The sequence below is a fragment of the Cetorhinus maximus genome, chromosome 5 (assembly GCF_964194155.1).
Source record: "Cetorhinus maximus chromosome 5, sCetMax3.hap1.1, whole genome shotgun sequence".
NCBI lineage: Eukaryota > Metazoa > Chordata > Chondrichthyes > Lamniformes > Cetorhinidae > Cetorhinus > Cetorhinus maximus.
This window is the reverse complement of record NC_135883.1, coordinates 76,958,639-76,975,080: the sequence shown is the minus strand read 5'-3', so window position 1 is coordinate 76,975,080 and position 16,442 is coordinate 76,958,639. Positions and strand designations below refer to the sequence as shown.

The window sequence follows — 16,442 nt, the reverse complement described above, 5'->3', positions numbered from 1 at the left end:
ATCAGATATTAAACAGAAGACTGAGAGTTTTTCGGATTGCAAAGGAATATAGAGGTTTCAAAATGGTCTCTCGAGTCATGTGACCTTCTTTCTCCGCAATGATTTCAAAAGGGATGTTTATCCAGTGTCTGGAACTGGCTTTGATTTCAGAACTGATAATGCCTCAGCCATTAGCTTTTGAAAGAGTTACCATCCATACTGAAGATCTTACATCGGGAAGCCATTGTCTAGACAGAGCCTCTGACTCTGCTAGAGGGGTAAGCTTATCAAGTTGCAAATGATGTCCATTGTCCCCTGAATTGTCCTCTTTTGAAGTGGACCTGGACAGCCCCAGGTATGAGATGGGACTGTTAACAGCAATGCAGGTACAATAAGTTTCAATCTGTGAGTCCCCTGGTTTCGTGATTACAATGTCCTTACAATTGGATGTGAAATTCCACGATGATGAGAGGAGGATTCTTTTGTCCTTGTAACTCTTGTTGGTAGCTTCCAGTCCAAAGGGCCAATCCTGTAGTCATGTGATTTGTAGCAGCCATCTTTTTATTTCAGCATGTCCATTTTAAAAATAGCAACTGGATTTAAGTTTGAATACATACAGTCTTGGATTCCTTTTCATGTCATATTGACACATCGGGCAGAATCTTTGGGTCGGCAAGCAGGGGTGGGCCCCGCTCGCCGATGCGGCCGAACTGTGAAAGGCTTATTAAGGCCATTTAAATATCAATTAAAATACTTAACTGAGCTGACCCTCCAACGTTAAGGTTGGTGGGCAGGCGAAGAGCCCAGGCAGCCTTTGCATTTATCATGAAACCTCATCCAAGGGTGGGATGAGGTTCCATGAAGGTTTTTAAAGTTTAATAAAATTTTTAAATAAAATTCATTGACATATCCCAGCTCATGTAACAATGTGACATGAGGGGACATATCTTAAAAAAATTTTTTTGTCTTTATTAAAATTTTTAAAAATCAAACTGATCTCCCTGAGGCAGCTCTTTGCCTCAGGGAGATTTCTATGCTCTTTCACGTGCATGTGCAAAAGAGTGCAGGCCCCGACTCAGCCTATTCTCTCTGCCTGCACAGGGAGCGCTCAGCGCTACCGGGTGTGCGCCACCCACACAAAATGGCAGTGCACAGCCAATCGCAGGCGGCAATTGGCTGTGCACCCGCCCGCGCCCGCTCACGCCCAAACCCCTGACAGGGAGAAAATTCTCCCCATCATGTTTCATTCAAAATTAATGAAAGATACTTTGAAGATGCTTATACTGTAACAGATATAGGAGCCTATATATTCTGCTTAACTGTAACAACAGTAGAAGTGCTGTGGAGCAGGACTTCCCCATCACAAAGTTGTGTCCCAGATGAAAACTGAGTTTCATGGTTTGCAGTCATTTAAATAATTATGGTGAGCTCTGTGGTTTCTCTCATGAGTGTATTGCTGCAATATACCATGAACTCTGGTGCGGTGAAGCGGGTCTGAATTTTATTTCATAATTGTATTTGCTGGTAAGGGAATTAATTCACTTCAACTCCCTTCAAAAGAATTAAAATTTAACTCCCGTCCACCACCCATCGCCCATAGCAAAGCCAAAAATCAGGGATGCAACAATGAATCTTGAAGGAAAATGAGCATTCCTGAATACTCTTGGTATGACAACAGTGCCCCTTTCAACTTCAGTTTCCCAATAGATTTCTATTCAGTCATATAAAAAGTTTTGTGGTTAAGTTCTTATGAATATTTTTCCTAACGCAAACTTTGGTAAATCTCACTGATAACATTCGTAAATCACAGACATGCTAGGGTCAGTCAAAATCAGAAATAAGCCAAATATATATGATTGACTTCGGGTGGATTTTATTATTTTTTTCCTTAATTTTTTTCAATGGCCTATTACTGATTCTTATTCTTGTCTTTAAGCTTATTCATTGATGGTACTGCGGAGTAATAGCACACTTTTTATGCATTAGCCTAGAAACATCACTGAAGATGTTACCTTATGTCAAAGCACTGTAAATGCAAAGACCTTTCTTACTGATTAGTTTAAGTCTGTTCAAACGTTATTGTACAATTGCCATGAGAACTAATTTATGTTTAGCACGGTGTTTCCTGTAGTGAATCAATGAAGAGCAAGCTTATTGAACATTCAGCATGCTCTCTAATGTCCATGTGGTTCCATAAGAATTATTTATGATTGGTGTCAGCCGCTAGGCAAAACAATTTAGCCTGTGAAATATCATTCAGTTCTACTATCCACTTCTTGCAGACTGCTGCCACATCTTTGTAATGCAATTTAATTCAATATTCTTCCTTTCCTTGTATTTTGTCTTTTTCTCTTCTCTTGTCAATACTACATTGGGAATATAAAAAAGCAAGTACAGTAAAGAAAACAAAGTAAGTAGATCAAGCCACAAACAGAAAATATTGGAAACCCTCAGTAAATTCGTCAGCATCTGTGGAGAGAAGAAACCAATTAATACTTTGGTTATTGAACCATTCTCACAGTGTGCTCAAATATTCCACTATCTGGCATTAAAAGTATTGTAGAGGTGAATCTGGGATTCAACGTTTTGTAATTTTGGACCACTTCTTTCACTGAAAGAAAATTCTTAAGTTGGCTGACATCATTGGCAACATTTTCTACCTTGATGGAAAATTGACACAAAGCCGTTGAATGGGATCTGTGTCTATCTAACTTTTTTGTCACTGCTCCAAGAAAACATTTCAGTGCAAGCCTCATTTGGATAATTTTGGTGGGCTTTAGGAGTGATTTCCCCCTGTGCTAGCAAGGAAAATGGCCAATGCCGGTCTTGGTTACCTATAGCAGTAGTATGGGGTTGACTGCCAATTGGAAAGAAAATTAATGAAACTGGTGAAAATTTTTAAATTTTTTAATAAAGTTTCTTTTTCGGATCATTTTTCAAAACTGAAAGAAGCATTTCAAAATTACAAAGATTTTAATTTAAGGCCTTATTTACTTTGTTTCCCAAATAACAATAAGTCAAACGTATCATATCCTTAGTTCAGTCATATGAATCATACATGTATATTTTTCAGTTGGAGGAAAACCTTTCCTGATCAGCTCTTGTTTTGCTCATCGATGGATCTTTGGTTGGATTGGCTGCCACTGGTATGGATGGGCAGGGTTTTTCTTTGGATGTGGAAGTCTAATTACAATAACAATTGTAAGTCTGGACAGATACCTAAAAATCTGCTATTTACAATATGGTAAGTAACACATGGTATGAATTTGTGTAAATGCAGTAGTTCAGTCACCAGCTTCTACAGTAACTATGTTAATACTTTTGCAGGTGTTTGGCTTCAAAGGCACCATGCCTTCATATGTTTGGGATTCATCTGGCTTTATGCTGCATTTTGGGCCACTATTCCCCTTGTTGGATGGGGCAACTATGCTCCTGAGCCTTTTGGTACTTCGTGCACTCTGAACTGGTGGCTTGCACAGGCCTCTGTGGGCGGACAGCTCTTCATTCTGAGCATACTATTATTTTGCCTTGTGTTTCCAACGGCAATAATAATATTTTCCTATGTAAAAATCATAGCCAAGGTAAAATCATCTGCCAAAGAAGTTGCACACTTCGATTCAAGAATTCAAAATAACCATATACTGGAAATGAAGCTTACAAAGGTAACTAGTAACTTGTTTATTTACCTAGCACCAATGTTTAAGAGGCACACAAAACATGGCTTTTAATTGGTGAGAGTGCTTTGTGCTACTTTTAGCTTGCACACTTAGATCCCAGCTGATGTTTTTTAAGTCAGAATGATTTGAATATTGTTAGCAGCTCCTGACGGAGCCCCTATCTACTTGAGGAGCCTGTTTCAGAGAGTATGAACAAGACTGTAGCCTTGTCACCAATTCAACTGCTAGGACCTAGTGTTGCAATGGTGCAATTGGTGGGAAATACATTTTATGAGTGTTTTCCTCATCTATTATTCACATCAATAAACTTTCCTATAGTTGGGACGGCTAGGTCTATACCCAACATCAATTTATGTGGAAATATTTGGAAGTGCCAGCTATGTGCTGGAATGCTTTCCTCTCTGACTTTCCTCTCCTGATTGCTGGAGCCTTGCTGAGGAAGTGGCAGAACTCCAGATGAAAATCTTCCCATTGTCCTTCTAATCATTCAAATGATTCCTGTATGAATAACGAACAGAGATTTTCTGATGGTTGTTTGTTCAGATACTTTTTCTTGTTAATTGATCAGAAAATGAAATAGTTGATGTTAATTTGGACCATGTTAAACCCAAATCATGTTTAATAGTGTAGATTTAACTCATTGACAACAAACTAAAGCTAAATCTAATTTCAATTGAATGAAAATCGGTGGATTGGACGGCGATAGTTTCTACAAAGGGCAGGCAATTCAGTCTACCTTGGCAGCTGGTGAAGAGGAAAATCTCCACTGATAACTCTTATCAGTAGGACCTCCTTGTCCAATTAGCCAATACACAGACACAGGAAATCTAATCTATTACCCCTTGAGCACTATACAATCAAAATGTATGAAGGCTTCATGAATTCTGCGACCATATAACAATTTCAGAAAAATTAAGAAAGTATGGGTCACACTTGGCATCGAAATACACCTGAACATAGCGATGGGCACACTGAAAATGGAACTGCCAGGATATCTAATGTGCCTTATGACTCTTCTATAAATAAAGAAGAGATTTTCTGACAGTGTTTCCTGATGGAGGTCCTGCTGAGTAGAGACACCAGAGGAGGTTTTCATCTTCATTGTCAGGGCAGTAATCTGGTACGGTGAATTGCTTGCCCTTAATAGAAAGTATGCCCCTCCAACCCACCAATTTTCACTCAACTGAAATTAGGTTTAGCTAGTTTAGTTCATTGTCAATTAATTAAATCCGCACTGTAAAACATAATTTGGGTGTAATACGGTTCAAATGAATATTAACATCAATTATGCCATTTTCTAATCAATTAACATGAAAATGTATACGCAATCTGAAAAAAAAACACCGTCAGAAAACCTCTGTTTGTTATTCATAAAAGAATTGTAAGATATCCTGGCAGTTCCATTTCTCACGCCTTCTGTCTATGTTTAATTCACGTGCAATTGGATGCCAGGATCAATTCCTAGAAAAAGTATGATCCACATTTGGCTGAATTCTGAAATCTTACCAACCATCCCATTTCCCATGATGTCTACATGGAGCTTTCAGCTCAGGAAGTTAATGCCAGGAACTTACATAATATAATTGGTTATGCAATCTTCCGTAAAGTTCTTCTAAATGTTTATGAACCTTGCCTCAGAAGATTAAATCAATGAAGTAGAGCCCAAAATGCATAGATTATACATGGTTTATTGAAAGATACAATTTTTGAATCAAAAAGACCTTTCTTGTTCAATGCTATCTTCCTTTTCCTAAAATATTCATAATGTTATTTAGGGATGAAATGGAGCTGCAGAGGGGTTTAATTTTAACCTACATTAAGTACAAACATATTAATACTTGCTGTCTGAAGTAACTCTGGAAAAGGAAGTGATACCGAACAATTTGTTTTGAGATATTTGGAAACCTTATTTCTCATTAATATAAGAAAAAGGTTCATATTAGTGACAACTTTTTCTTGTTTTGTGAAATACATGTAAGTATGGTTGACATTTTAGTAGGGTTGGATCATTTTGGATTATACTCATTCATCCATCGAAATCTAATTTTTTCCAGTCACACCAATTCGATTAAAGCACACAGTAGTGGTTAAATCAATCAGAAAGATTTCATACTAATATGTCTATCATTAATATTGCACAATAAGATTTCAACTGCCAGGCTCCAAGTTTTCAATACAGATTCTGCCTGACCTGCTGAATATTTGCAGCATTTTCTGCTTGTATTTCTGATATTAATTTCTATGAAATACTAAAAGCATGCTTACTTGCTATCGTCGACAGCTGCAACTATTTATATGCATGTTTTTCTTTTTTTCCCATGCTAGGCGACGATGTTAATTTGCGCAGGGTTCTTGATTGCTTGGATTCCGTATGCTGTCGTTTCAGTCTGGTCAGCCTTTGGTACTCCTGACTCTGTGCCAGTTAAAGTTTCTTTTGTACCAACCATGTTTGCAAAGTCAGCCGCAATGTACAATCCAATCATATATCAAGTCATTGACTTCCGATGTGGCTTTACAAAAATTTGTGGTTGCTTCAGATCACCACATCGAAAACGCCAAAAATCTCGGTAAATATCTCATTGAGAGAACAGCCTTTGGGGTTATTGGTCAAGATTTTGATATTAGTTAGGCCTGATTATGCATGTTTAGGCTTTAAATGATGCAGCAAGGCCAATAGGGCATCTGGACCTTGGGGAACAACAGGACAAACATTGAATCTCCTTAGTCAATAAGATTAAGAAATAAACAGAGGTGGCAGTGAGAATGACAGTGAATTAGAATGGATGAATTTGATGTTAAATCTGGTGCATAAAGGAAAATAAAGAGAGGAAAGAAAACTGGATTCAGAGAGAGAAAGAAGAGACAGAAAGGAAAAATAAGAAAAAAATTACAATTTAAAGTTCAACTTTTCTATAATCTCCTAAAGCAATTCACAACCTGAAGCAATACAATTATAACTGTCCACTTGCTGGGCCAGAGAGATTGATTGACAGTCATTAACAATTAGCACATTATTATAAGTGTACTTACTCTGTTAATTACTAGACTTACTTTTTACGGTGTGTTTTATGGGCAATTAATGTGCAAATGATGCAGCCTCATGAAAATCACAGGGCGTTTATGGGTAAGGTACTGTTTTCACAGAGCAGTGAAAATAGGCCAGCAACTTTTGGCAGTTCACAATTCACAGGTTATTGCCTCCTTAGCATAACTTGCAGGTCAACTTGCACATTAATAACAGTGTTTGCTGTTCACATGCCATTATTTTTCAGCAAAATCTGGGCCATGGGAATAGGTTTTTGTCTTTACCATCCATGTGTCAAATATCATCTTAAGTGAAGCACAGAAGGAAATAACTAGCAGGCAGGATTGCATGCTGGTAATATTAATGGAAAGACTATCTGGTGAGTCCTATAATGAGTGTGTAAGCTTCCCCACCAGGGGCAGCATTATCCCCCCCGTTGGTTCATTTGTCTCCTGGTCTAACTCCTATTAATGATCCGAATAGCATCCATGATGTAGAGTGGCCTTTGAGAATTAGTAGTGTTGTTGCAACACTTTGTTTTACATTATATATTATTTTCGCCTACATGTTAGGGGTAATAATTTTACAGTTTTGACATTTGCTCATTATATCTTGGGGTAATATTTTTGAATCTTTTAAATTGGTTCTTTATACCTTCGGCCAGGATTTTCCCTTCATCGGGCGGGCGCAGCGGCCAGGCCGACCATTGCCCACAATTGGGCCCTGACCGCAATTTCATGCTGGCAGGCCAATTAAGGCTCGCCCAGCATGAAACGTGGCTCTGCACCGGCTGGGAAGGGCTGAGCGAGGTTGTGGGCCTGTTGGCCGCTGGATCCAATGGCGACCTGGCAGCTGGTTTAAAAGCAGCCCAGGCAGCCCTGGATGGCTGCCGTCGGCACGATGGATCCGAGTGCAACTGGACACGGCAGGCGGGAGGACAGGTCGGGTGGGCACTCGGCCCCCCCGCTTCTCTGATGAGTGCTTCGCTGTCCTCCTGGAGCAGATGGCTGCCAGGAGGAACCCTTGTCCCCAGGGATGGGAAGAGGAAGCCACCACACTTCACTAAGAGGGCATGAGAGGAGGTGGTAGCACTGGTCAGCACCCATGAGGTGGTGCAGCCCTCCTGGGTGCAGTGCCGGAAGCGCTTCAATGACCTGCTGCGCTCAGGAAGGGTAAGTACCATGCTGGCGTGAGTCAGTGTGCAGATTTGTTAAGGTCTGGCTGTCCCCCCGTGGACCTCAGGAGTGCTAGAGTCTGAGTGCCAACTGTCAATCACACCAGAGCTCGCCAAAGGGGTGAGCCCTGGCTGCTTGGATTTAGTGCCTTGTGGCTCGAGGGCCATGACTCGGAAGTGCCCTGTAAGGTGCTCCTCAGCTGTGGTTGGCCAGGCTGCAAGGGGACTGCAGGTACAGAGTGGACTAATCAATGCTCCTCTGTTGTTTCAGGAGAAGACTGCCCCAACAATATAGAAAGGCCCTGGACCGGCGGAGGCCCCACTAGTCTCCTACTCCTTTTGAGGTATGAGCAAGATGCCCTGGAGCTTGAGAGCCAGCACGCCCCATGTGCAAGCGGACGTGGAGGGGCAAGACTGCCAGATGAAGATAAGAATGCAGTGCACAGAGGCGAGAATTTTGGCGTGTGCAACCATTCTAGTGTAGTCTCTTCATTGATGTGAGCCTCAAACTTAGATTCCCCATTCACTGAAAGATGATGGCACCGTGACGTAGATCTCCATTGTCTCACCAGGGTGCCTGGCATGCACAGTGACAGTGTGATGACTTTAACTAATGACATGTCCTTGTTCTCCCTTTCAGGTTTGCCAGAAGGCGTTCGCTCTCCAGACCCTGAAAGGCCACCCCTGACACCAGAGGACCACCGGGCGTCATTGGCACCTGCATCACACCCGCTCTCTGAAGTAGGCACTAGCGCATATACCAGCACCTCGGTGGGCATTAGAGCAGTGGCTAGTATATCGGTGCACCTTGGTGAGGACACTTCACAATCACTTGAGGCGCAGGCAGAGGCAGAGTGTGCCCAAGGCGGAGGACTGCTGGGGACCAGGATAAAGCTCAGTCGAAGGCTGATGATGAGCCTCTGGAGTCTTCCATTAGGTGGCAGATGCTGGATGTCCAGCGAGATGTGCAGAAGGATATGGCGGAGATCCATAAGGGCATGTGTGCCATGGTGTCCGTGATGGAGGAGTCCATGTGGAGCGTGAGCACTGTGTTGACCGTCATGGCTGAGTGCACTGCCTCCTCCATTGAGGGAGTCGCGGCACTTATGGGGAGGCAGTTCCAGGGACAGAATCAGAGGTTCCCAGTATTGCACTTGGACCTGCAAGCCCTCACACAGGCAATGACCTCAGGTGGTCAGGGTCAGTGTGCGAGATGGCTGAGGCACCCAGTATCCAAGCTATGTGCCCGCCCATCAATGGTGAGCAGGGAGGTCCACAGCAACCTCACATTGGTGCACGAGCTGTCTGTCGTCTCTGCGGGCTCCTCCCAGGGTGCTCTGGATGATGGAGCTGCTCCCGCCCCTCCTCCAGTGACCGTAGCACCTGATGGGGCTACGGTGACTGGGGATATGCCAGTCATGGCACTAGCCGCTCCCTCCCTGGCGGGGCCAGCACAGGCTCCGCTGGCCAGAGGACGACTGCCAAGGTCATCAAGGCCAACAAGACAGGACAGTCAGCAGGCTGTCTCCAATGCCAGTGCCAGTGAGGGGGGAGCACCAAGATGTAGCACTCGCAAATGTAAGTTAAAGGCATTGTGAGCATGAGAGGGACAGGTCATGGGTGATTTTATGTTCTTTTATGTTTACTTTACCTGCACTGGTCTGGGAATGAAGACTAGAGAAGTTTATGTAAATTGTTTGGAATTCACAGAATCACACATTGTAGAAGAGACCCTTCGGCCCATCGAGTCTGCACTGACACGTGAGAAACACGTGACCTACCTACCTAATCCCATTTACCAGCACTTGGCCCATAGCCTTGAATATTATGACGTGCCAAGTGCTCATCCAGGTACTTTTTAAAGGATGTGAGGCAACCCACCTCCGTCACCCTCCCAGGCAGCGCATTCCAGACTGTCATCACTCTCTGAGTAAAAAAGTTTTTCCTCACATCACCCCTAAACCTCCTGCCCCTCACCTTGAACTTGTGAATTGTCAAAATGAGATAAATTTTGTTTTAGTTGTCATGGCCTGAGTATACTTCACCTTTTTGTTTTATTGGTGCAGGGTACGCCAGTATGTAATGCTGGATGAAGGTGGTTTTGAACTTTACTGCAGAGACATTGAGTGTTCTTTGTGTTCAAATGAAAGTGTCCTTTCAGACACCTCGGATGGAGGTGGCAACCCTGTCATGCATTTGAAGCTGATCTTTGGTAGCCTTGCTGAAGGAGCATTGGATCAAGGTGCCCCTCCCTCCCTGCAGGTTACTGAGGTCTAGCTCCATGCCCTCAGTGTTCTCCTCACCTTGCTCATCGTGGGACTCACTACTGGAACCATCATCTGTTGCCTGTGCAGCTGCATCAAGATCGTCTTCTTCCAGTGGGTCCCCCCTTGCCAGTGCCAGATTGAGCAGAGTGTAGCATGCAACCATGATCAGTAACACCCGCTCTGGGGGGTATTGTAATGCTCCCCCGAATGGTCCAGGCATCGGAAGTGCATATTGAGAAGACCTATGGTCCTCTCTACCACCACCCTTGTGGAGGCATGACTCCTATTGTAACGCTTCTCTGCCTCTGTTCTTGGGTGTCAGAGAGGCGTCATGAGCCACCTCTTCAAAGGATAGCCCTTGTTACCCAGCAGCCATCCATCCAGTCGGGCTGGAGCACTGAAGAGCCTCGGCACCTGGTAGTGTCTCAGGATGTATGTTTCATGGGAGCTGCCTGGGTACCTTGCACAGACTTGCAGAATCTGCACTTTGTGATCACACACTATCTGCACATTCATGGAGTGGAAGCCCTTCCTGTTGATGAAGGCACCCAGCTCACCTGCTGGCACCTTGATGGCCACATGTGTGCAGTCGATGACACCCTGGATGCGTGGAGAACCCAGCATTTGCTGCGAAGCCTCTGGCTTGTTCAGTCTGGCTCGCCTCATCCGTATGGTAAAGAATAAAAGTCAGTACCTGCCTGAACAGAGCTTCTGTCACCAGCTTAATGCAATTGTGGCAACTGACTGGGAGATGCCACACAGATCCCCCACTGAGCCCTGGAACGAGCTGGAGGCATAGAAGTTGAGGGCCACTGTGACCTTCAGAGCCACTGGCATGGGGTGTCCTCCCCCACAGTCAGAGCCAATCATCTGGCCTCCTTCAGCATTGCATCTCAGGCATATTGAGGTAGTTGCATCGCTACCTGTACACACTGGCAGTGGCTTCTTCTGTGTCCCCTTCTGCCTTGGGCTACCTGCTGGCCCCACGCCACTTGTGCCTGTGCCTCTCCCTCAGGTCGCTCCCCTGGAAGCTGCATTGGGACACCTGGCCTCCCTCCCTTCTGCCACTCTCTTCCTCCTCAGAGGAGGTGCCTCCAGTGGGGACCACAATCCCCGTTATCAGGGTAAGGAAAGGCTGCCTGATATCTGGAAGTGTTCACACTGTCTGAATCTTCCGGGGGCCTGACAGACAGCAATGAGCCCTGAACTGAAGCCTGGAAATGCTAGGATTGAAGCCCCAAAACAGATGAAGCTGCCAAGTACCAAAAACAACCAGCTGCAAACTATCTCCAAAACTGCTCATTACTCACACTGGCAATGCTGCTGACCCTTTTTATCCCGCCCTTGGATGAGATTTGTGAAAATGTCAGCTGGCCGACTGCCCATTTTGCCCGTGCAACGAGCAGAAAATCATATGGGAATGGAAAAATCACAGTCAATTCAATTGTTAAGGGCCTTAATGTGGGTGCTTAATTAATGTGGGTGTGGCTTCAGCACCTGCATGTGCCCGCTGAGCGAAATATCGTGCGAGTGTGCGATGACATCAGGACACTCACCCGACATTATCGCGCACTATTTTGCTCCCATTCGGATCGGGCATGCGCCTGCTCACGGGATAAAAAATTCTGCCCATTGTGTGGCAGGGTAATAATTTTGTATACATTATATCATTTTGGGCTGATTTATCTTCTGTGATCTTGTCAAAATTGGGCTAGTTAAAGACAGAAATGAAGCCAAATCTAACGGTAAAGTCTACTGTAGCTTCAACACACTGACCTGGATTTCCCTCCCCTAATCTACTGGGTCCAACATTCTCCCCTGAATGACACGTATAAATACTGACAAGAGGGTGAGCCCAGGTTACCAGTGGATTTTTTTTGACCTGGTTATTACCACTTTTGGAACCACCAAATGAAAGACAGTGATAAGCTCCAGGAAGTGACAATATTAACCGTGAAGTCTCCTAATGGAGGGAGAGTCAACTTGTGGCAGTTACCATCCTACGTAGGTCTTAGTTTTTGCGGGTTGCTATTGATCTTCTAGTATTTTCCAAAATAAAACCAAAGAATGCTGGAAAAGCTCAGCAGGCCAGGCAGCACATCATCTGTGGAGAGAAACAGAATGAATGTTTCAGGAAGGGGTGGCCTTTCATAAGAACAATACTTAAAACAATTTTTGTTTTTATCCCAGATTTTCAACATCTGCAGTATTTTGATTTTGTCTTCTGGTCTTTTCTTGCTTGTAAAATGCCAGGCTGCCTCTTCTGACATTCCTGTTGCAACACCACTGGAAATTTGCAGCTTGGAACTAGCAATCTCCCCCTTGGTGGTGGGAAGTCTATCATAAGCTGACCATGCTCCTTCCCCTTCTGCTTTACAGACTAATGTCCGTATTCCATCATCATTTATATGGGCAGCGCTAGATAAACCGGGCATGACCTGCTGAGATGGTAGTCCTGATAATGAAAAACTTTTAAACAGAAATCATCTAAAGATGGGTCTCGAAGTTTTTAAGTGATGGGGCTGTGACTATTTCCTTTGGCAACTTGTTCCATTATGGGATTGTTCTTGGGAAGAAAGATTATTGATATTGGAAACAAATGGTCTTTGTAGTTTGTATGGGTGTCTACCTCATGTTTTGTCATTGCCAAAGGCTACCAGGTACTTGTTTCTATCAATTCCCACAGTCCATTCCATATTTTATGGAACATGGCCAGTCTGTTTTCCGCTCCCCATCCCACCCCGGCTCTGGTGATTCCCATTCCAAATCCTTGATCAAGGATGTGTCATTGGTGTATTTCCCATACTGATTCGTGTAGCCCTCAGACTAGTGAAATAGATCGGGACTGTCTTACTATTTCACATCAACCAGTTCAGATTATATTAGCATTTACACTACCAACTTCCTATCAGGATCTGCACAGGACACTCAATGAATGAATGAATTGTTTCTTGCCAATTATCAAAGTGAGCAGAGAACAAGGTTATGAACTAACAATTATTTAATAATCTTATTAGCACTTAAACTTTAACATTGAGATAAAAATCATTACTAGAAAGGGTTAACGGATGAAATAATTTGGATGTTACAAGGTGGTTAAATTCTATTACAGTGATTCTGAATTAATTGAATATAATTGATTATAAATTTATAGTTGAGATCAACATTTGAGATTATATAAATTGATGAGATTAATTTAGGATTGGGAGGTCTTGTGGTGCAGTGGAGCATTCCAGCCTCCAGGCCAGAAACTCTGGGTTAGAATCCCACATCAGGACTTGATGGTCAATGAAAATGCATTCATAACATGGCCAACAGGTTGAATATCAATTTGTGAATCTTTCCAGCATACACCAATGGCAGGCAGTAAGGGCAGGAGAGATTCCTGGTCAGCCATGGAAGCATAGAAAAGTTATGTCGCGGAAAGAAGTTATTCAGCCCATCGTGTCTGTGCCAGCCAAAAAAGTAAAAAACTAGCCACCTGTTCTAATCCCACCTTCCAGCACCTTGTCTGTAGCCTTGCAGGCTACAGCACTACAGGTGCAGATACAGTTACCTTTGAAATGAGTTGAGGTTCCATGTGGCAGAAAGAAAATTAGAGCTTCTACCATCACTATCCATAGCTCCAGACTACAACATGTATTTAAAAGTGCATGTTGCCACAGTGACTTGGGCTCTTTGAGGGGGCTGATTAGCTCAGTTGGCAGGATGGCCAATTTGGATCAGATTTTTGCCAACGGCATGGTGTTTAGTTCCCGTCCCAACTGGGGTGGATTCAGGACCTATCTCCTTGCCCTACCCATGGTGGAGATCACAGCGCTGTGGATTGGACCTGCCTTCAGGCAGAGAATTGAATAAGAAGAATAATTTAGGATTAGACTCCTTAGGTGGCTGACAAGTTAACGATATTAAATTGTTAGCCTGTTGATTATCTTAAAGTATATCTGCTTGTAGTTTGGAATATTTTTAGAACTTATATAAATTTGTCCTTATGAGCTGGTGCAGATTAACTGGTTGTCTCTCCTTCCTCTGGGAGGATGGTATTAGCCTTTTGAGATTGGTGAACCTCCAGCTGGAGAGGTACCATCCATTCCTCCTGGATCCTTTGTTCTTGAATAAATTCACCTTCTGTGTTGATAGCTGTATTCGGACTAACTGTCTTCAATCTCACCTCCTTTGATCTTAGGGAAAATTGTACCTCTAAGTGACACTTACGCCTGTCTGTACAAACTTAGCTTTTGCATCCTTTCTGTCAGAGATGCCCATACTGATTTTACATAGACACCCCTTTATAGATACCAGACAAAGAACAGTTACAAATACTTTAAAAAAAAAACTAGAATTAAACTAATGACAGAAGACTGAGGTCCGGAAATGTGGGCCTGTAGTGCCCGGTTCGTGGTAGTATGAATGTCATTTTACTTCTGGAATGGTGCTCCCACTCTGCACCCACACTTCTGATGCTAACCACATCAAATGTCATTTTGGGAAGGGAGGCATAGGGGGAGTCCACCAGAAGTAAGCAGAGCAGCAGACCATGATGTCCATCATTATGTAACATTGATTTGATGCCAGCATTGTCATTTTTGAGATTGATGCTCCAGCTGAACATGTGCTCAGCAGCAGGAAGAACCACCCCCTGCCCCCTCCCCCCCACTGCCTACCAGCACCGGATCATTAACCACTTACAGCTTAGTTGTTAGTTGATTTCGACTGACTTTTGTTGTGATTGTGGAAGCATTTGGTAAAACTCTAGTTTCCAGAGTTGTTTAAAATTGCTGAAATCTAGAGAACAGTGGACCATGTGCTGAAGTGCTTTGTCCTAGCTTGAAGGATTTTTGCCCAAACCACTTGTTCCTAGACATAAGTGCAGTAGTTTGTTTCCCCCTTGAACTACATCAGTACAGGGGGAATAAACAGAGGTAACACAGAGCAGAACAAGCTGCTGGAAGAGGAAAGAGGGAGGAGGAGGGGGAGGTAAGAAAGGCTCTCAGCAGGAGGCCATATCCATCCAGTGGGTTCAGGGGTCAATTCTCCTATCTGAATCCCAGCAGGAAAGAATTTGTTAGATGCCTCTGCATCACTAAGGATGACTGAAATCTGCCACCTACTGCAGCTGCAACTGGAGTGACCGAACAGAGGAAGAGCAGCATTGCTAGTGGCTGTGAAGACAACTGTGGCCATGAACTTTTATGCATTAAGCTCCTTCCAGGCTGGTGCAGGCAATATCTCCTACACCTCCAAGTTTGTTGTCCACTTTTTCATAAGGAAGGTCAATGAGGTTCTGTATTCAAGAGAACTGACTATATTTCATTCACCCTTGCTAGAGAGAAACCAGTGAAGTGAGCACACGGCTTTGTGAGGATTTCAGGCTTTCCTATAGTGCAGCATGCCAGTTACTGCTCACACATCACTTTGTGTGCACAGCATGTCAACTCTGAGATGTACCATATTGAAAGGAATTCTACTCTGTCCATGTACAGCTAGTGTGCAACCATACACAGCAAACCATGCACTTCAATGCCCGATATTCTAGCAGCAGTCACAATGTTTGCATTCTGTGGCAGACCACTGTGTTGTCTACATTTGAGCCATCATGACAAACCAAAGGCACTTGTGTGGCGTGAACATTATTTGCCACTTATAGCCCAAACCTGGATATTATCCAGGTCTTGCTGCATTTGGACATGGACTGCTTCAGTATCTGAGGAGTTGCAAATGGTGCTGAGCATTGTGTAATCATCAGCGAACATCCCCACTTCTGACCTTATGATGGAAGGAAAGTCATTGGTGAAGCAGCTGAAGCTGGTTGTGTTATGGCACTGTTGGTGGTAAATACAGAGCTGCCCAAATCCCAGGGGGAAACTTGACACAGCTGCCAAAATGGTTTTTCCAATTTGTATAGTATGAGGAGAGGTTCTGAAATCAGGAATTGATGTCCCCGACTACTTGTGATGATTTTATAGTAAAGTAAACATTTATTAAAAGAATAAAGGGAAAAAGAAGAATTACACTTAAACAGAAGAATGGCTTTACACAGTAAATAATACTTTAAAACAGTTCCACAAGATCTTAACTTTACTCTCTGAGCTAACCTTCCCCTTTTCTGTTCAGCAACTATCCTTATAGATTCTAAAATCTATAGAATTCCAGTAATTTTTACCACACAGTGCCTTTTTCCCTTGGGGTGACCTCTGAGACTGACAGCAACTGGGTTTTCAGGTCTGACCTTGTTCACACTGTCTTCTGGACGATCTAAGCAGGTACGCTGCTGTCTTCTGGGAGATCTGCCCATCTAACTTCACCTAGGCATCAGTCTC

General features: G+C 43.4%; 1 protein-coding gene across 2 annotated transcripts in view; it reads left to right on the top strand.

Annotated features, from left to right (window-relative positions):
• opn5 (opsin 5) overlaps positions 1-16,442 on the top strand; it is a 94,262-nt gene that overhangs the window by 60,151 nt on the left and 17,669 nt on the right. Inside the window, exons 4-6 of one of the 2 annotated variants that reach the window (XM_078542075.1) lie at positions 3,053-3,223; positions 3,307-3,641; positions 5,982-6,223. In XM_078542075.1, the coding sequence (XP_078398201.1) occupies positions 3,053-3,223; positions 3,307-3,641; positions 5,982-6,223 (748 nt within the window). The remainder of the gene's footprint in view (positions 1-3,052; positions 3,224-3,306; positions 3,642-5,981; positions 6,224-16,442) is intronic. The other variant, XM_078542076.1, reaches the window with a different exon arrangement.